The 21457-nt window shown below is 39.5% G+C and overlaps 1 protein-coding gene across 1 annotated transcript in view; it reads left to right on the top strand.

The window, feature by feature from the left end:
- Positions 1–448: 448 nt before the first annotated feature.
- The window catches only part of LOC139735917 (phospholipid-transporting ATPase ABCA1-like), a gene marked incomplete at its 5' end in the record, with an annotated part of 56529 nt that continues 35520 nt past the window's right edge, over positions 449–21457 (top strand). The window contains 20 exons of the mRNA XM_071646672.1: positions 449–585; positions 4079–4288; positions 4947–5161; positions 5976–6127; positions 6881–7011; positions 7509–7703; positions 8591–8796; positions 9601–9728; positions 11345–11466; positions 12322–12516; positions 13166–13366; positions 13592–13706; positions 14333–14472; positions 15357–15470; positions 16181–16300; positions 16743–16987; positions 17566–17742; positions 18360–18474; positions 19466–19656; positions 20300–20441. Coding sequence (XP_071502773.1) covers positions 449–585; positions 4079–4288; positions 4947–5161; positions 5976–6127; positions 6881–7011; positions 7509–7703; positions 8591–8796; positions 9601–9728; positions 11345–11466; positions 12322–12516; positions 13166–13366; positions 13592–13706; positions 14333–14472; positions 15357–15470; positions 16181–16300; positions 16743–16987; positions 17566–17742; positions 18360–18474; positions 19466–19656; positions 20300–20441 — 3251 coding nt within the window. The remainder of the gene's footprint in view (positions 586–4078; positions 4289–4946; positions 5162–5975; positions 6128–6880; positions 7012–7508; positions 7704–8590; positions 8797–9600; positions 9729–11344; positions 11467–12321; positions 12517–13165; positions 13367–13591; positions 13707–14332; positions 14473–15356; positions 15471–16180; positions 16301–16742; positions 16988–17565; positions 17743–18359; positions 18475–19465; positions 19657–20299; positions 20442–21457) is intronic.

Below are 21457 nucleotides of genomic sequence, written 5' to 3'. Positions count from 1 at the left end.
CACTTGTATTTAGGGAAAGTTTTTTCGTCTTATATTGTTTAAAAATGAAAATGAAAATAAGTTCAATCAAATAACACTTTCAAAATGAACCAATTGATATAGCTCAAATATTCTGAAGATCATACGAGTGTTTAAGATACCTCTTGAAATGTACGTTTATAGGATTACAAGTACATATTGTATCATTGTATCTTGCCCAGCAATTCTTGGATCAGATATTCAATGTTTGTGCCATGGCACTTTAGTCAGACTGTTTTCTTTGATTTGATCATGTTGGATAATTGTTAACCACCCCTCCAACCCCCCCCCCCCCCCCCCAACACACACACACACACACACACACACACACACAAACCTTTGTATCGATTCTTCACAGATCCATAGCCAGGCATACATGTAAGTAAAGGTTAATACTCCACGTGTCCTTTGCAATGTTCTTGTTTCCCAGAGCGTGTAGGAGAGATAAACGCCATTCTGAACGACACCGCCCTCCTGACCCCTGCCGTGGAGGTCATCATGGCTGAAGCTCCCGTCGCCATCACAGCCTGGAACGACATATCTGGCAAGACGGATGATTTGATTGTTGTGAGTGTTACGACATGAAAATAATTGACTTAGCTTCCATTCAACTAAATCTTTTAGATTATTGAAAGGGCGTGACAAATAATGTGATGACAGAGGTTATCTGCTAAAATTTTATGACCTTGTGTAGGTACAATGTACAATTGAAGAGTTTGTTCACAAAAACCGAGAAGTCCATATTTGCCAAAATGGAGATATTTGCAATTAAAGGTCAAGAAAAATAAAAAGATTAAGAAAATTATTGCTTCTTTTGGGCATAACTTCAAAAATGTACCTTTATATGTAGTGCCCAATATATCATTGAAAAGGTAATATTTTGTACTTTGTGACAAAGACAGTACTTCAAAATCTTTAAAAATGGACTTGGCAGTTTTCGCGAACCAACTCTTCAATTGTACGTGTACATGTACAGACATGCACTTACAGTGTACACATACATGCAATGCACTTGATAATGCATAAAACAGTGTGCCCATTGTTTGTGCCAACTTTTGAAGATTTAACTAAGGCTTAGAGCTGTAATGATGATGCTGGTGTTGTCCTTTCTGTGTCGACGAGATGAATGTGCACAAATTTGACACATATTATGTACATATGTCACCCTGCACCACAAAACAAACAAAAAGTCGCCAGACATGAATTTTAGTTAAGAGCGTATTCAGAAAGAGCAGACTTTAAGCTTTAACCCTAAAAGGGCCGGGGGGGGGGGGGGGGGGGGGGGGCCGAAATCCGCCCCCCTAGACGTTTTCGCGCTATAATTCTGTAACGCGAGAAGGCCTTGTCGCGAGGCTTCTTGACTTTGTTTGTTCAAGTCTCGCGCAACTTTTGAGACCAAATTTGCGACGTCCACGCATACTTTTGCGAAGCCATGCCCATTTTTGTAACGGAATGTCGCCCCAAAACAGGCACAATTTTGTGATTTTGTGTACATTTCCTATGGAAAACAGTGCTCTGTCATGAAAGTCATAAAACCTGATTAATTTTAAAATTAATCACTTTCATTGATTAGTTTTGTGCTAATTATGGTAGAAAAGTGGTCAGTGACAATTTCGAATGAAAAAACAAAGAAAAAAACAAAAGTTGAAAAACATAGAAATACATAAGAAATTCTGAAAACAATAAAATACATAAGAACTGAAATGAATTTTGGAAGTTTTTGTGATGTACAATTGTTGAATATGCTAAAACAGATTTACAGATCAAAAATTAGACTCTCAATGCTTTTCATTAGGCTAAAATATGATCTTGAGCTTAATTTGCATGATTAATTAATTAAAATTAGAAATTGATTGTTTCAAAAATCTTATGACACAATCTTGTAGATTATGACGCGGGTCTCACGCATGCAAAATTTCATCGCGATCTCACCACCAATGGCCGAGATCTCGGGGGGGGGGGGGGGGGGGGGGGGGGATGTAACCCACTGGGGTAACAACAATGAAGAGATTATCAGATCAAACTGAAATTAAGCATAATAATAATAATAATGATAAAGGACATTTATATTGCGCAGCTACTATATAATAATATACTCTACTGCGCATTACAAAATGACATGCATACAAGAAATTCAAACAGAAAATACATTACTTCAAAAGATGACTTTTTAACCTGGCCTTAAACTCATTAATTGTAACTGCTTGTCTTACAAACAAAGGGAGATTATTCCATAATTTTGGTGCAGCGTACAAAAATGCCCTGTCACCAAGAGTAACTTTTGATTTCCCCAATGGATATTTCAATAATGTTTGATCCCGTGAACTTCGAAGATGATAAAATATTTGAAATGTTTTTAACTCTACAAGTTCCTGTATGTACACTGGTGCTGTACCATGAATAGCTCTATATACAATTAGCAGAGTTTTGAATATGATTCTCTGCTTTTATTAACACACTCTGTCCTTAAAGGAGACCTCCGGATGATTTTCAGATGTTTACATTTGAACAACTATAAATTATAAATTACTGAGGACAGAGTTTCAGAATTTGTGATAATTGGGATGAAGAATAAGAATATTTTCAAAGTTTAGAACAAATTGCAATGAACGAGGATGATGACATGGCAGAGTCACCATAAGAATGCAGGAGTTGGGGCTCAAGGAAGCAGAACAAAAAAAGAAGGCATGCATAGATTATACACAGGTGAACTCGCAAGCAAGCGGTATTGTAGTGGAATTACACTGCAACATTTTTGAAATATGTGAACCTCCTATGTCATCATCCTTGTTCAGTGTAATTTGTTTAAGTTTTTATCAAACTATTGTTTCTCTGCTCAAGAACCACAATAAATTCCACAAATCTATACGTGGAGTTGTTGATTTATGTACCACATGATGTGAAATAATGAAAATCGTCTGCAATGTCCCTATAATTAATGCCAACTTTCAAAGCAGTAGCATTATCCTTTCAAAAGTTATTGGAGTTGAAAGTGAAGAATGTGTACAAGGTTTTTGTGAAATGAAAAGAGGACTCAGACACACTGACTCACACTATTCTGCCGAAAAATGTTCGAGATGAACTGCTAGAAAATGCACTTTCCTGCCCGTTTTATGATCCCAAATTTTAGCATAATGTAGAAGAAGACTTGCTCTTCCAGAAAATATGAAAAAGTCAAGATCGGCTCGGTTGACCCATATCACCTATTTTCAGTCCTCACACAAAATCACTGTGTGCGACTTTTTGTTCGTTTTGTGACGCACGGTCACATATACTATACCTATGGACAGGAATGTGGCATGTGTAGGGTTAAAGAACCCTCCCCGCCCAATGCAGTACGCATCAATCCAGCGCATGAAGTGCAGTCCATCTTTGAATATCTGATCCTCTGTTCTCAGGAATTCCCTATCATCTGGACACATTCACCCCATGGAGACATAAAGAAATTAAATTGATCTCAAACTCTATCACAACTCCTAAAAACTCACAAAATATACCCATGATATTCCCAACAGAAATATGCTCTGAATTTGGTGGACATTGAAATGTATCAATATCTGTAAACAAAAGCAGACAATAAATTTAAGTAGGCTAGAATAGACTACACAACAGTTGCTGTGGATGCTACCTACAAGTGCACTTTACTGCATACCACCGGGCAATTACCCCCAGAGGGCAATTACCCCCTGGCTAAATACTGGTTAATGGTAAGGTTAGAGTAAAGATTAGGATTATGTTTAGGGTTAGGGTTAGGAGTTTGGGTTAGGGTTAGGATTAGGTTCAAGATTAGGATTAGGTTCAAGATTAGGATTAGGATTAGGATTAGAGCCGGGGGAAGTGTTCGGGGTAATTGCCCAGGGGGTAATTGCCCTAGACCCCGGCGGCTACATTTACATGTACATGAACATGTTTCTCCAATATCCAGCCAAATCGCATATCCCAACAGGTGTCAGTCCAGACATGGTCGGATAACAGAGGTCTGACTGTATCACCGCATTAACTGTATTCAATATTTTCCTCTTCCCTCTTTCTTTCTCCTCCTTTTCTCCGCCTCCACCAGACTGGAGGACTCCTCCTCCGCCTCTTGACGGGAGAGCTCCAGAGCGTGTCCTCCGACCCCGCCCGGCTGGAGCAACTCCTGGTGGACATCGACGCCGAGGCAGAGGAGACGTCCGTTGACGACTTCATCATCGCTCTCGACAAGATTCTCCTCACTGATTTCGCCCAGGAGCTCATGACAGCCTTTAAGATCCCAGAAAATGCCCAGAGGGTGGGTACCAGTACCTCCACTTTTTGTACACTTTCCTTCAGGAACACAAAAGAAAACAACAAACGAAAATATAATATTAATAGATTTTTAGATTATTCAAACAGTCATATTATTATCGTATTGAGTTTTATTTCTTTGCTAAGCATTTGAAGAGTTTTAGTGCAAAATGAGCGAAGCATCATTTTGAAATATTTCAAGGTAAGTTCATCATCAGATAGAGCAAAATTAAACCCTTACAGTGATATTTCACTTGTGTCATAACAAGGAATATTCTACAAGTTATGATTAAAGACACCATGTATTTTCTTGTGATTTTCTTTGTTCGTTTTTTCTTTTTATCAGCTTTAATCACAAATGTCTCAATTTAACAAGAATGTTTTCTGCTTTATTTAGCCGCATCAGTTTTTATTCCCCATTTTTGCTTGTACAAAAGTTGCATCCATTAGTGAATCCTTTTACAGACCTGTGAATAACCTACTACATGTATTTGTACTATATATATCTTTGGCTGTCTGTAGCTAGAGTTAAATGAGATGAGCTCTGAAATACATTGTATATCTCTTAGAAGACAAATGTTATGCCTCAAAACAAGTAACAGCTATGAAGTACCAACAGGTGAATTGTGAAAGCATTCCTGTTCTTTTTATTTTTTTCCCAGTTGGCGGTCATTCTGGACTGGTCAAACACTGACAACCTGCCGGTGTGGGACGTCGGCTTCCTGGAGCGCTCCACTTACTTTGTCCGCAGGGTGTCCATGTGCTACTGGGACGACACGCTGTGTCCGTCCATCGACCTCGAACTCGGGCAGACTCTCCAGCTTTTTGCCTCGTTGGTTGAGATCGTCGACGAACTGCAGAAGCAGAATCTAGAAAAGTGTGTTGGTTTGATCGTAACACTTTTACATGCCCTTGCAATGAGCTATAACAATTGTCATACAACTGTTATATTGATGAACATAACAGTGATGATGATGATTATATTGAAAATGATATTGATTTTGATTATGGTTATTCAATTTCTGTTGCTTATTTTGGACTCGGCACCACGTCGGTAATAGGGCAATGTCATGGTGACAGCTCTAAGACACATTATTTCTATTGCTTATAATGGGATGAAACGTTGATTTGTGTATGACGAAATAATGGACAGTAGTGTAAGGTCTTTTGGTGCCGGACAATTCATCACACAGTCCAATCAGCACCGAGCTCACCCTACTGTAGCTCCTTGATAAAAAGTGTGTATATTCACTTGAAGTTGCTGCCAAACCTGATGTTAACACATTTCTCTACACAGTACACCATTTAAATATGCAGTTTGAGATAGTGGTCTTCAAGTGTGTTCAAGTTACTGTAGTGTAACATGGAGGCATATACATTGTACATTGTACATTGAATTTTGTGTGGTTTGTTTGTAGATGAAAGTCTAACCCCCTATAATGGGTACATGTACATAATCAAGTGATGGCAACTGTAATGATGACTACAATGACTTCAAACTTGATACCTAGTAGTGATGATGTTAATGAGAATAGAATGGTACACGTGTAGTAATGATCATGATAGCATTGATAATTAGAATGATAAGAGACACTACAGGTATATAGTGTGTTTGATTGATATTAGATATGTACATACGTGCATGTTGCATACTGGTAAATACTTGTGATTTTTTTTCTCCCCGTTTTCAGCCTCTTTGATCTATTCGAGCTTGTTCAGCCTCTGCTTGACGGTAACCTGCTGGGTCACCTGAACGTGTCCAGCGACCTGGAGCAGACTCTGTCCGATGTACTGGACTTCCTGGTGACCGTCTACCAAGATGGCATGGTTGATCTCTCGGGTGGTGAGTGGCAGCATCTTACTTTTAGATTCAATCCCAGCAGCCACAACATTTTTGTATTTTCTTTTATTTTGCAGTCCAAATCAGAAGGAAAAAGACACTAACTTTGTTATGCAGTAATTTTATTGAATTAGAATAACATCTTGCATGTAAATTGGTGATATGTCTGTTTAAAGTGAAAAATAGTACAAGCTATTTATAGAAAGAGACTAAAAGGAATTTCAAAGTTTGACATGCTGTTGAATAGCGTGATGTTGTGGCTGTACCATCAGCAAATTATCTTCATTTTCACTTACGTAAAGAGAACAGCAGCAATGAAAGTAGTCTGTTGCTGTTGATATGTACATAAACAATCTATGCCTTAGTTTGATTGTTAGATTGTGCCTTAAATAGCCAGATGATTTTCTGTGGTTGATCATCTTTACAATAGTCTGCCTTGGTGTTGTCTAGCATACACATTGTACTATAATTTGTTTGTTTGTTCGTTTTTTCACAATTGTACCAGACACTGGCTAGCAGTCTTGTATTTGAATTTACGTCTTAAGAACTGCATGATAGGTGTACCTTCGACATTCAAATTAACCAGTATCTTCCCGAGACAAATATACTTAATACATCACACTACCCAGTTCCCATACAAGCTTAGAGTGAATACTCTCAAAATCGCATCTCGGGATGTTTCTCTGGACTTTGAAATACTGTAAAAGTTAAGTGAATGAGCTTTTCTTCTACTGTGACGACGCTTCTCTCCCGTAGTTCTGCCACTCCTCGACTTTGACAAGGCATTCCTGAACTCGTCCATCGTCCTCCAGTTCTTGCGAGAAGACTTGGGTCTGACCGACCTTGACCTCGCCCATCTCATGGACGGGACGCTGAATACCACCCTGGTAAGTGGACTCATCTTTGGAGTCTGTTGAGCTGTTTGGCGTGCTAGATGAAACAAAATGTCGACTGTTGGACCCGCTTTGGTGATTCACGTAGGAAAGCTGGTTAGATAGCTAAAAGTGAGACGTCAGACATTGTAGGAACATGTAAGCTGACATGTTTGATGCGTATTTTTGACACATTTAGTATGCTTTTACAATGTACATGTACATGTAGCTTCGTCATGGATGAGGGAATATGAATGAGAAATACATGCATATTTTTCAGAAGAATGATTTCACAGCCTTGATTATTACGTGCATGCAATTTCCCCAATTTTAACCAAGATGAAATATTTTTGGCATACAGATTTTTTGGTTTTCTCTGTGTTTATCAGAGGATTCTTTTCATCTGCAGAGCTTGGCAATCCTGCTTTTGTATTTCTTCAATTAATGATAATGATAGAGTACATTAATGTCTATTTCAAAATTTGTAACAACTGTCATGATTTCCCCTGTAGCTGTTGGAGCTTCTCGATATGAGCTCGGTGGATACTGCCGCTCTGCTCTGCCGTAATTCCTTTGTGGACGACCTCCTTGGGAATGTGGACTCGCGGGTCGTGGATCACCTAGTCCAAGGCCTGTGCAGCAACGGCTCGCTCTTCGTCGTCGAGTTCCTGCGTGACAACCTTGACGTGGAGACCATCATTGAACTTGTAAGTGGGCTGTCCTGAAATTTGTAATGTAAGATTAGGTCCTCACTGCAACAAGAGAAACATAAAGAAAAGCATAAAGAAATTCTGAAGTCTGCGATATGTGACCAGTCTGTTGGCCAGTCATATTGCCAAGAAGGGTCACCTACACTTGCATGAATATATTCTAATATGTTATTGCGTACATCATCTCACAACTACTACAATGCACCTTTTTTGCACATTAGTATCTCTTCTTGTCTTCTCTCCTTTTCTCTACCCAACTGTTTTGACATTTACACTGTAACTGGTATCCCACTCACCTTGCAATAACCTTAAAAGTCTATTCTCATCGACATCTCTTCTCAGCTTTAATCCATACAGCTGTATCTCACCTTTCCTGTCCCATTCACTCTCTCATTCTCCTTTTTGTGTCCCTTCTTTATCTCTTTGATATGATATCATTTCCTCCTTGCAATTTGTCTCCTTCTCTGTCATTGTTTTCTCTCTCATTTCTTTTTTCCAACCTGATATTGCATTTGGTACAACCCACACTACATAACATTCTTTAGAGTAATTGCAGATGATAGAACTTGACAATAAGTGGATTGATATGTACATTAGCTTTAGTAAGTACAACCATGTATATCATACATTCACATTTTGACTGCCTATGTGAACTTATAATTGAAAGGAATGTGAAAGAAAAGAGCAGGAAATATATTCCCGGACTTATGATATAATGGGATGGACTGAAAGAAAACAAAAGCAGAAAATACATCACTATGATTTATACTTATCACTGTACAAGCAAAAGTGTGGTCTGTATAGTATTACGTTGCAAGCTACACGTTAACTCCTGATATTGTCATGATCTCATCAATTGCATTTCGGTGGTCTCCCCTCGCCAGATTAACAGTGACTTGCAGCAGACCTTCCCTGAATTTGTGCTGGATCTGCTGGGTGCCCTCAGCAGCGTGCAGCGCGTCGACTTCACCGAGCTCGGCGACTTCGCCGTCAACGTCCTGCTCCCGATCATCCAGCAGGGCTCGGTCGACTTTTCTGACCTGGAGGCGCTGGGGGCGAACATTAACATGACAAGGAGGATACTGGAAAGGTAGGAACTCATTTTAAGACCCAGTGACTGGGACTCATCCTGGGTGGCCCAATTCATTCGTTACCCATGCGGGGTGTACATTCAAAAACCATGAATACAAATGTAGCACCAGTCACCGAATATGTGCATTGAAACGTAACTATGCTCATCGGTAACGGTCAACCCCAGTTGAGATTCTTTGCTTGTTTGTACCTACATGTAGACAGAGATCAGTAGATGAAGCTTTTCATATTTTGTTCAGATGGATTCTCAAATACAATCCGAGCTGGAGTGGCCTTCCTTCACCGTAGTACACTGTATCTCCATGGTAGTGGGTCTGTACCCCATTGAGGAAGGGCTGATTTTGCTAAAACATGCATTTCCCATAGACACTTGCCCGAGTATACTCGGGATTCGTCCTCAACGGGTTAGCCAGTAGGTCCCAGAAACCAAATTCCTGTGGTTTGTTGCCATAGTTGTTTCATGATAATATTACTATGAAATCTTTATAGCGTTTCAAATTTAAAGGAAGAGTGTAAAATTTCCATCTGTGTGGCCACTTTGTTGTTCACATATAACTACCAAACTTTGCTTGCAGAATAGTCAAACTGCTAATTTTATGAATGACTTCTAAATTGACAATGCAGTATTACAATATAAAAGATAAAAACTCTTTATTTGCTGTCAAATTGCAACTGTCTAGATTTCTTTTTTGAATTTGTGCAGATTTGAAGACTTGAAGATTTGAAACAGTATAGCATACAGACTGTATCTTGTGGTAAACACTTTGTCTTCCCCAAATGATCATCTACATATTGCTTTCAGCTTTGACCAGGTTCTGACGTCTTTCGAGGGTGTGCTTGGGGGCTGGCCACCCTTCAGGGATATTCAAGGTCTGGTGAGGACTCTGCTGGACAAACTCTACATCTTTGAGATCCTTGGAGAAATCCCAGGTAAGATGTCACAGGCCTGATTTCTACGTTTGCATGATACACTGTACATGTAGTTTGTCTAGTATGTGTTTGTTTGTGTATTTGGTTAAATTTTGATGAGTGGAGGAGTGTACTGTAGTGAACTACAAATGTAGGCAATGATTCTGTGTGTGTATTTTTGTTTTTATTTTTCTGTAAGGCAGACTAAAATCTATGAAGTTCTGGGAAAACTTTGATTCTCGTCATCTTCGCCAGTATATCTTTTTGGTACATGTAGTTGTGACGGAAAGACAGCCATTTTTCACTTATCATCTTATTTTGCATTTTGTTCATAGTGTTTGCTCTTCTTCTTCTTTTTCTCCTTCTCTTTGATTTTCTTTTCCTGTGAGTCAGTAGCATTGAACATTTTTTTTAAAAATTAGAATATTTATTACAAAGAGAATTAGTATTGTTGTAATTAATAGCATTGTCATTGCCATTGTTTTCATTTTAGGTAGTTGTATTCTAGTAGTTGTAGTAGTAGCAGTAGCATCTCAATCTGTTGCATGCAAAATGCTATTGTAGTCATCATGCTTGAAAAAATTTGTCCGTTCAGAGCTTAAAGACGTTCATTTACCATTTGCACATGACGCAAATCTCTCGTTTGAAGAGGCTACACCCCCGTAAATAATGCCAGTGTATATCTTGGCAATCAATGACTTAAAAACCAAAGATATAAAACACCTGTTTCTTGACCCTGGCCTAATCTAAGCATCAGTCATCGCCACAGCGCCACAGGGAGGGGGGGGGGGGGGGGGGGGGGGGGAGGCGCCGCGAGAGGAGGAGATTGTTTTGGTTTTGGCATGGGCTATGTAGCTCCATGGTGCGTGTGTGTGTATGTGTGTGTACGTGTGCATTACACATTGTCAGCACCGGCAAACTGGCAATGCTCTCCTTCTTATTCCTGTATTTTCGTTATTTACGGGTCAATTTTTTTCATTCGAAATGTAAAATGGATGACCATAGAATTTCTCAATAGAATATAAGATTGAAAACTTTAGAAAGGATAGAGAAAATTGTGTTCACTTTGAATGGTCTGCCACAGGCAGATATCCTTATCATGCTCTTACGTAATACGACAGCTGCTGGAGTCATTAAACCCTGGCTTGGCCTCCAGGTTTGTCACGCCTGAGCAGAAAGTTAATTTGCAATGGACAAATACTTCGACTCCCAACTCCCAAACGAAAAATCTTTAGGGAGGTATAGCACCCCATCAGCTTCGTGGAAGTGGGGTCTCGCCTCAAACGAGGGATTGACGGCACAAGATGAAACAAACACCCAGCTTTAGTGCTGCAAAATAGTTTTGAAATGTGAGTTAGGGATAGAAACAACAAATGTAAAAATGTTAATCAGTATAATCAATGTTAAGTATTGTTAAGTATACAAAATGTGAATAATAGTTGTAATAAAATTGCTTCTAGAAGAAACCATCTACAGTAACGTAAAATATAGTGAGAAAAGTACTGGAGTGACTTTCATATGGTAGGATCATGCTGACATCTCTGTCAGTGACACCAGACCACTGACTTCCCTGAATATCTCTGTCTCTTTCATTTTTCCTCCACCCCCTGAAACGTGCCCTCTTTCTTGACGGCCAGACCTGAGCGTGGACAAGATCTTGGAGAACCCTGATCGAGTCAGAGACTACCTGGTGAATCGCTTGGACCTGTCTCCGGAAACTGCGGACAATCTGATGAAAGCTGAACTGAATCTGGAGCAAGTGAGTACAATGTACAAGCATAAAGTAAAAATTATCGTCACTGGAGTGACAAGATCCTGCATCTCCAATTTTGGTGAAACTTGTTGTTGTTGTTGTTGTTATTATTAATATCATTGTTACTGTTGTTATTATTGTTATTGTTATTGTTATTGTTATTATTAATGTTATTGTTATTGTTATTGTTGGTAGTATTATTATTATCATTACTATCATTATTGTTATTAATATTATTACTATTGTTTTTATTATTATTATTATTATTATTATTATTATTATTATTATTATTATTATTGTTGTTATTATTATTATTATTATTATTATTATTATAATTATTATTATTATTATTATTATTATTATTAGTATTAGTATTAGTATTAGTATTAGTATTAGTATTAGTATTAGTATTAGTATTAGTATTAGTATTAGTATTAGTATTAGTATTAGTATTAGTATTAGTATTAGTATTAGTATTAGTATTAGTATTAGTATTAGTATTAGTATTATTATTATTATCATTATATTTATTGTCAAGTTATCAGTTAAGTGATGTCCTGTCCAAATCCAAGCTGTCTTATGCCAAAAATGATGCACCTACAAATGCCATGTGAAAGGAGAGGTCATGCCATTTGTCATAGTGCCTTGGTTGCCCTTTTCTTTCTTTTTTTTTTTTACTTTTTGCTCTCCTGAGCATTGACATTTTGATATGCTGTTTACAAGTTTATGCCATTTCTTTGCCTCAAGAGAATGCAATTCTATTTTTTTTTTTTTTGATAGAAAGATCTGAAGTGCTGGTGTTGATGACATATAAATCAAGCTCCTTTCTCTCTCTCTCTCTCTGTTTCTTTCTGTCAATAGCTGCTGGAAAGTGATGTATCAGAGTTCCTGGAGGAGCTGTGTGGAGAGATGTACCTGGAGCGGATCCTGATCCTTCCCAACCAGACGGACGTCGCCGTCGTGGCAGACACCCTGTGCTCTCTCAACGGTCAAGAGTTGGCCATTCTCATCGAGCTCTTCATCCCGTATGTGGACATCAACGGCATCATCGAGACGGTGAGTCTCTCCCGCGGCTCTGGCGCAAAAGCAAATGCATTTTAGTAAATGCAAAAGCAAAAGCAAAAGCACACGCAACATATACATGTACGTAGTATGAGTATATTAACAGAAATGCATGTATCTGCAAGAATATCGGCACCCACTCTCATATCTAATATACATTCAAGTAATATCATACAAGCTTTATATTTAAGTTGTGGGATGTAACTCCACACCACAGTGAAAGAAGTTTGATAGTCCCGCAAGCTACCTGTGAAATGTAAGATTTGTATATTGCACTGCACTCTGTATATAGTGCCGAAGATCTCGTTGCACTTCATGAATAGTCAGATTATTCAAGTCTGAAAAGATATGACAGATTAGATCTAATATGCAATACACCATGTACATGTGCCTGTTGTATAGTAAACAAAAATTCATGGCACTGCTGTATGCTTATTCACCCTTCATCAATTTCTTTGCATAACAAAAACATGGGTCATACATACACTCTGTATTTCAAAAAGTGGTCAGTTGTGGTCAGTGGTCATTGTTGAAGCAAGAAGTGTCTGGCCTGAGTATGTGCAGCAATACAACACTAGTTTTTATCATGGCAGAGCCCATATCCAAGTAAAACTTTTCTTGAATTTTCCCCATCCCCCTCAAGGCTGAGTCTGCGCAGGATCTGACCGGTATGATCGGAGTGAGCAACAGGACCATCGTGCAGGTAATCCAGTCCATGGACTCGCTGCAATCCATCACTGAAGCCCTACCCGCCCTGGAGTCGGCCCTCTCCGACCTGTCCGACGACCCCGCCCTGGAGCGGCTTCAGGATTTGGCTCAGCTGGACTATCTGACAGGAGAAGAGGTATGAACAAAGATGACCAGAACTTGCTTCAGTTGTGGTGTTTGCTGAATGTTTGAAATCACCACGGGGGAACGGCATGATGTTTAGGGCATTGACCCCCCTCACCTTTAAAGACACACATCACAGCATGAAAGTATAGTACGTAGAATTAGTGAAATTATGCAGACGAATGAGTGTTTTCTGTTCCTTTCATTTCTTGTGCTCTACATGCTCGTTTTTCTGCAGATTTCCGTGATAACACAAGAAATAGTTTGCGGGAGGTCTTCGCTGCGACGACGACGAAGGAGTGCTGAGGAGGTGCTGGATAGATCCAAGCGTACTACCGTTTCAGACAATGATGGTAAGTACATTGATTGTGTGAAATTCTAACAGATTTCTGTAAGCTTTGGGTTTTCTCGTTTCAATTCATCTTTGTTCATTTGATGCTTGTTGTTTGCAGTTGTTTGATTACAGTGAGTTATATTGATAGTGATTATTGATAGTGCAGTTATCATTTTAATCAGTTGAGTATATGATTATTATCATTATTAAATAATGCTTTCATCTTTGTTATCATTACAGTTGTTATTATCATCATCATTTCTACCCCTGTCATTTGATACTGTTACAGTGTGGAAATTTTCGTGCACTATGTGCAACCAGAACTTAATGTGAAAATAAAAGCATGTGAATACTTTTGCATGCCATATGTTCCAGTAATTACATTGTGCTCTGATTCCGCGGAATTCAAAAACATGCGAAACTCATCTTACCCTGCCAACTGCAAACAATTATTCACATGAAAATATCCACTTTTACAGTAGTAAGCTTATCTTTAAGTGTCATTTGATTAGTGGCTTGATGACTGAATGAATGCGTGGAATTAATACTGATTGACTTTATGGATTGATATATTCTATTTAGGTATAGGTATAGAGGGTTGATTATTGCATTATCGCTCCTCTCTTTCACTTCTTGCCCATGCAGACAACTTTTGCCAGAACATCTTCAGCTCCATCGTGAATGGCATCAACGGCCAGCTGGTGTGGGCTTACCTCAAGCCTATTGTTGAAGGCCTCATTCTCTACTCACCTGACACAGAGCCTGTCAGAAGGATCATTGCCGAGGTAAGACCGGGGCCAGCTACCACACCTGGCTCCATTTTATGTAATATTTAACTGTACCTGTTGAAACATAGCCATGCTCTGAAAGGTTCATTTAATAATTTTGAGGCCAAGGCATTGTTATTTATTGGTTTGCGAGAAAATAGAATACTGCTGCCTTTTCTTTTATGCATAATACAAGCAACAGAGTGTGTGTTAAGTCTTAAAGCCATCTCTGTTTATAGTTTGTCCAAAATTGGGCTTCATTACCAACAAATGTGCAATTAGCATGTGCTGTACACAGTTCTCTCTTGCTTGCCTTTCAGTACATAACAGTGTATGTGGCATTTAGCACACACACATAATCCTGTTTACACGTGGACATAAATCTCAGGTAACCAGAGATGATTGTATTCACCCATTAAAAAAAAAAATCAGTCTGGATATCTCTCCAATTTGAAAGAAGCACATCCCACATGTAAGTAATTTCCAGTCTCCCTGTAAGTACAGCTCTACGTTTTCGTAGACAGCCATCTTCTTCTTGTAACAGAGTGTACATGTATCTTAGCATTGTACTGCAAAAGTAATCACAAAATATCATTGCATCATCACTACAATGGGTATGTCATTATCTCATGTAGTATTTATAGCACATGAGGAATCATTAAAAATCATAATGGTGAACTGGCACTCCATCTGTTGACTCATATGCTGTTCTTTTTTGTTTAACACTTTTGTTTTTCAAGAGATTATTTTTCCATCATATCTTCCTTGATGTTGTTCTCCCAAAAGGCCAACAAGACATTCACGGATGTTGGCATGATTTAGGAGTTTGAAAAAAAAATGTTTATGTTTCAATTGAGTTAAAAAAAAAAAAAAACTCTTCCTTGATGTTCCTCTCCCCAAAGGCCAACAAGACCTTCTCCGATGTCGCCATGGTTCAGGAGTTTGCCCAGATTTGGCTGTCCAGTGAAGAGGACCTCACCAAACTCCTCGACCCAGCTGCTCTGGACGCAACAAGGGTGAGTGTCGAGTGTATGCACATTGGGAGCGTTTGGTTTCTCTCGGTGATGCTGCCTGTGCTACACCTGATGTGTGTAGATGATGATGAAAATAATGATGATGATGATGATGATGATGATGATGATGATGATGATGATGATGATGATGATGATGATAGTGATGCAATGATGATTGCCATCGTATGGTAACTATGATGATTATGGCAGCAATGATGGTGATGATGTCAATGATGACGATGATGATGTTGATTTTGACAATGATAATGATGATTATGATGGTGATGGTGGTGATGATGATTATTATTGTGATGGTGGTGATGATGATGATGATGCTGATAACGATGATTATGATGATGGTGATGGTGATGAAATTGGTGATGATGAAGATGATGATGATGATGACAAAACTAAGAGTGACATTGAATATAATTTGAGGAAAATGATTCTGATAAAAGAATAAGATGATGAAAGCAGTGTTGTGATAATGATGATGATAATGGTGAAGTTGATAGATACATGTTGACTATGCAAAGTTTTAATTGTCAATAATGAAGCACTAGGTTTGTTCCATTTTTACTACATCGGGATGAATTTTTGCAAGTGACCTCTCATAGTGATGAGGATTTGGTTTTAATGACTAGTTTTACCCAGTTGATGGAATTGTTAAATGTGACATCTGAAATGTACTTGTCTCTCACTACTCTCTGTAGACCCTCCTTGAGAATTCCTTCGTGTCCGGCCTCCTGGAAGCAGAGTATGGCATCGTGAGCAGTGACTTCACCGACCTACTGGATGGAGACCTAACCACCATCACTCAGTCTGAAATTGATGTGAGGATTTCCTTTGCTTTACATGAATATATTGGGATTTGGGAATAATTATAAATATTATAAGTTTGCATAAAGAAACATTCGATGGAATTTGCACTAAAATTAGGATTTGCACAGTGCAAAATTTTCAAAGATAGCGGGAAGCTTCAAAAGAAGATGTCAATAGATCCTTTCTCTCTGTATCTGACACTCTCTCTTTCTTTCTGTGATATTGAAAGATTGCATAAAGAACTGCCTAACAGAATTTACACTTTAAGAACTTGCACGGTGCAAAATTTCAAAATAGTGGGAAGCTTCAAAAGAAGATATTAATATGTCTTTTCTCTCCTTATCTTTTACTCTCTTGATCTTTTTCTTTCTTTTTTTTCCAGTCCAGTTCATATCTATAGGAGAAGATATTGATTATCACCTTTCTCATCATTACTTTTTAACCACTGTTCAGACTCTGACTCTCCTCGCTGAACTGGTGAATAATCTCACCACCTGTTTCAACCTGGACCGCTTCGTCGGCTACAGCACCGAGGAGGAGATGGTGGAGGCTGCCCGCGGCCTGGACCAGGAGAATACGCTTCTGGCCGCGCTCGCCTTCGACATCCCCGCCGACGCCACGGAGATCCCGCGCCACGTCGTCTACAAGATCCGCATGGACACCGACAACACGCCGCAGACGGACAGGATAAGCAACAGGTGAGAATCGATATTTTATACATGTACATTGTGTAGTTTCTTCCCCCTCCCCTTGAAAATGATGATAACGATGTGATCTTATTGTAGTCGTGTATACCACGGATTAACCTCTTATATACATGTAGTATTGTTGCTAGTAATGTCTGCAGGCCCTCCAGTAACCACCTCATGTACTTTGCTCGCTGATTGGCATGCAAACTTGAGTGTTGTTGTTGTTGTTTTTTTGCTAATTGGCACAAATGTCTGGAAGCCAATTGTCGGTGAATAAAGATTCCCTAATCCCTCAAATAACTGAGGCACATTGTTATACATGAGTGGGCCTCGATCAGTTCACCTTTACAACTAGGTCAACTTTTGGATGCCTTACTGAATGCTGAGGAAAAACCTTGGCAAGTTACAGTACATTGTAGGCTAAGTGTACCTGGCTACAGAGAGAGTCTTACAAAGAACCAAAATGAAGACATCCATGATGTCACATTGAGTTTTGACCACTGCTCTATCTGCAAAACCATGTGAAATGTCTCTTGATAATCGGCTGCACTTTCTCTCCAAATGCTCTCCATTCGCTCTTCGTGCAGGAACAACGCGAGAGGGCCGATCATGGACTTTGTGTTTGACCTGCGCTACCTCCGTGGCTTCATCATGCTGCAGGACATGGTAGAGAGGGGTATCATCGCCCTGCAGGCAGCTACCGGTGTCCAGACACCAGGGGTGTACCTCCAGCCTATCCCTTACCCCTGCCACCAGTCAGATCTGTGAGTATAGACCAGGGAAGCATTTCATGAAGCATTTTGTCCGACGAAGTTGGCGGACAAATTTACTCTCAGCCAATCAGATGCAAGGATTTTAGTAGCTTGTAACAGTTTTTCAGAAAAATATCCGACCAAAACGCTTCATGAAATGCCCCCCGGTACTTTCCCATTAGCCCATTGAAGACCAGTACTTCCGCTATTAACCCACTGAAGACTAGCCCCAAGTCATACTCAGGGCAGGTGTCTTTGGAAAATGCTTGTTGTAGCAAAATCATCCTGTTCTCAGCAGGTTGAAGCACAGTCTAGACTGCCATTTGCATGCGACACTTCATTGGTCTTCATATTGCAACATCATGAGAGTTGCAATCTACAAGGGGCTGTATGCTCTTGAATAGATTATAATTGGGAGTTGGAAATTAGAGTAGTGCATGACTTAATGTATAATGTGCATTTATACAATTACTCTGTATGAGCAGTCACTCTGTCATTTAGCTTTGCCACGATATCTCTTTTTGTGTGACAAAATATGTTAAAAAGTGCAGACAAATTCAGCTCACAATCTGTCAAATTCTCGCGACATTCCTCCCCTGATGATGTCATTGGTCATTTTGTTTTGACAGGTTTACGTTCGCGTTTGCCATCGTCCTCCCGCTCATCGTGACAGTGAGTTTTGTCATCCTGATCGGAGCAATGACCCACCAGCTTGTCTATGAGAAGGAGCGTGGCATCGAGGAGGTAATCCTTTGTCCTTTTTTCCCTCGTTTCTTTCCTCTGTTTATAAATAATCATCCTTCTCCCTTTTATACAATGTACACTGTAGATGACTTGAAAGGGATACATGTACACGTATGTGGCAGTTGCATAACTTCATATACAAATGCATGTGGTCCCATTTCCATTAAGTTAAACATTCAAGTAATAAACTGAATGAATTAGAATTCTACCCCTGTATGTCTGCAGCCAACAGTGTAACTACAATCATTCCTATCAATATCTCAGTCTGTGTACAGACATGAACAATGGATTATAAAAAATTATGCATATCCGGTAACGGGTTGAAAATATGCAGCTATTCTACAATGGACAGTGCATATAAAGGTAGCTGTGTCTCTCGTAGTTTAGCACGTCTTTACAAAACACTGCCACATTTTGATCCAATTAGTCCTTTGTATGGTGCATGTACCAAAATTGGGCTTGTCAATACAGTTGTAGTCAACGTCACAAGTAGGTGGCATTGATTGGGTTAACAAAGCTGATAAAAGTGTTCAAATATCAATTTTTGTCCATGGCTAGTTAGTAACTTTGCCTTGATGAGTGTATTCATATTACTGTGTCCTTCTACTGTGAGTGTTAGTATACAGCGTAACCAAACAGATATTTCGACCATGGCAAGTTGGTAAATTCACCTTGATTATTGTTACATCAAAATGTACTGAGCGTTTCTACTGTGATTTTTGGTATACAATGTAATCAAAGAGCGATTTTGTCCATGGTTAGTTGGTAACTTAAATTGCTATTGCCTTGATGGTGAGGTCACATCAAAATTGTGCTGAGTCTTTCAAATGTGATTGTCATAATACACTGTAACCCAACTGATGTTTCGTCCACTGCGCCACATAGTTGGTGCACCTACAATGTATGTTCATGTTCCAAATTTTACTGAATCTTTCTCCTGCGGTTGTCAGTTTATGATGTAATAATCTACTTCTTTATTTCCTTCTACCAGCTCATGAAGGTGATGGGGATGGCGGGCGGGGCCAACTGGTGGGCGTGGTTCATCTCCAACTCCATCATCCTTGCCATCCTGGCTGGCATCCTGGTCCTCATCATGAAAGTGTCTAACATCCTCCCCCTCGTCCAGTGGTCTCTCCTCCTCGTCTTCTTCCTTGACTTCTTCTTCTCCATCATCATGTACTGGTGAGACATCCGAAGCGGTGCTCTCGCAGAGCTCTTTGCATTATTGAAGGGCCTTTTTGCGCAGATGTTGGATTGTTTTTGAAATGGATTTTTGCTGTCCAACTCCTCCTGTACACAATGTGATGTACACATTGAGAGCAACAAAATAAAGTGCAAGACAAAAAGCCCACTTACATGTAATTCACGGTAATGATGATGATGGCAATGATGATGATGGCAATGATGATGATGATGATGATGATGATGTTGATGATGATGATGATGATGATGATGATGATAATGATGATGATGATGTTGATGATGATGGTGGTGATGACGACGGTGATGATGATGATGGTAATGGTAATAGGGATGTTGATTATGATCGTGGTGATGTTGGCAGTGATGATGGTTATAGTGAAGACTGTGTGATTATGATGATAATGTTAATTATATCGATGATAACATAGTTTTGTGGTGAAAACACCAAGGCCTTGTCTCACATTTGGGCAATAATATTTCATGTCTGAAGTCTTGTTTTAAAGTCTTTCGTTCATAGTGCCAAAATTCTTTAGAAATGCAGACTTGAGGGGCAAGTCTCCCAAGCCTTGACTCCAATCATTCCATCCCTCTCTGTTGCTTCCCCATTGCTCATCCTCTGCAGCTATCTGGCCAGTGCCATCTTCCAGCGGGCCAACCTGGCTGCCCTGGCCAGCATCCTGGTCTACCTCATGATGTACCTGCCTTACCTGGGAGTCTTCGCCTCAGACACATTCCTGCAGGAGCTATGGGAAGCCATCCTCCTGGTACGTTAGCATTTTATCGTCTTCACAATGTGTTGATGGTATTTGGTCCCATAGGGCCTAACGTTTATGTACATGTAGTGCCATTCTTTGTTTGTGATGCAGCCAATGTGATTGAAACTCAAGATGTCCAAATGTCTCAACCCAAATCTCAATTCCAACTGTCAATCCCCAAACCTCTGGTCCTAAAGCTTTGCCTGTATGCCTCATCCTATATGCGAATTTAAACCTAATAGCCTGAATATGTAATTTAGGAGTTTCTTAAAAAGAGGAATGAGATATTGAGGTTAACATGGGAGTGAGCCAATGTGTTGCTGGCAGGAAGGCAGGTTCAAGGTCAAATACATTTGCCTTCTAAATATGTTAATAGATGTGACTTGATGAGTAGAACAAATCTACTTGACTTCCCAGAAGTATTTTATACTGCTTACAACAACCAGACAAATATCAAAACACTGGATTTGCCTCCTTCAGAGATGCCAGCAGTCTTGCCGCCGCAGACGTTTAGTGTAACAGCAAAGACAATACATGTACATGTAGCTACGTACATCCTCTGCCTTGATTATAGGCTACAGATTGTATTGCTACACATGTCTATTTGCAGGAAAAGTGTGAAAAAATACAATAACTGCTTTTTCACCCAAAAAAGTCTTTTCAGCCCTCAGAATATTGCAGATGCTGTTTACAGTGTTGACATCCGTGCTCCCTTCACTTTACCTACAGTGTGCGATAGGCCAGTTTACTAACATATTGAAATGGATGGATGTTTCTTCCATCCTGATGTACATGTACATGTAGTAACAAGCTACATTCTATTATACCTGTACCTCAAAAACACTTTCCAGTACTTGGAGTCCAGTTTGTATGCATTAATTGTTGCTATACGTACTTTGGGCAAACCTCGGTCAAGCTTTCAGGTTGTCAAGAAGAGCCATTGTTAGAAATACTTGCATAAAATGTGAATACAGTAGAAAACCGGTCCACTGCTTCAGGATCAAGAAATCTCCAAAGACTATTCA

This window comes from Diadema antillarum, unplaced genomic scaffold, assembly GCF_040938485.1.
Source record: "Diadema antillarum isolate AM-2024a unplaced genomic scaffold, OU_Dant_1.0 seq00000606_RagTag, whole genome shotgun sequence".
Taxonomy (NCBI): domain Eukaryota; kingdom Metazoa; phylum Echinodermata; class Echinoidea; order Diadematoida; family Diadematidae; genus Diadema; species Diadema antillarum.
Note: the sequence above shows the minus strand (reverse complement) of the source record. Positions and strands in the feature narration are given on the sequence as shown.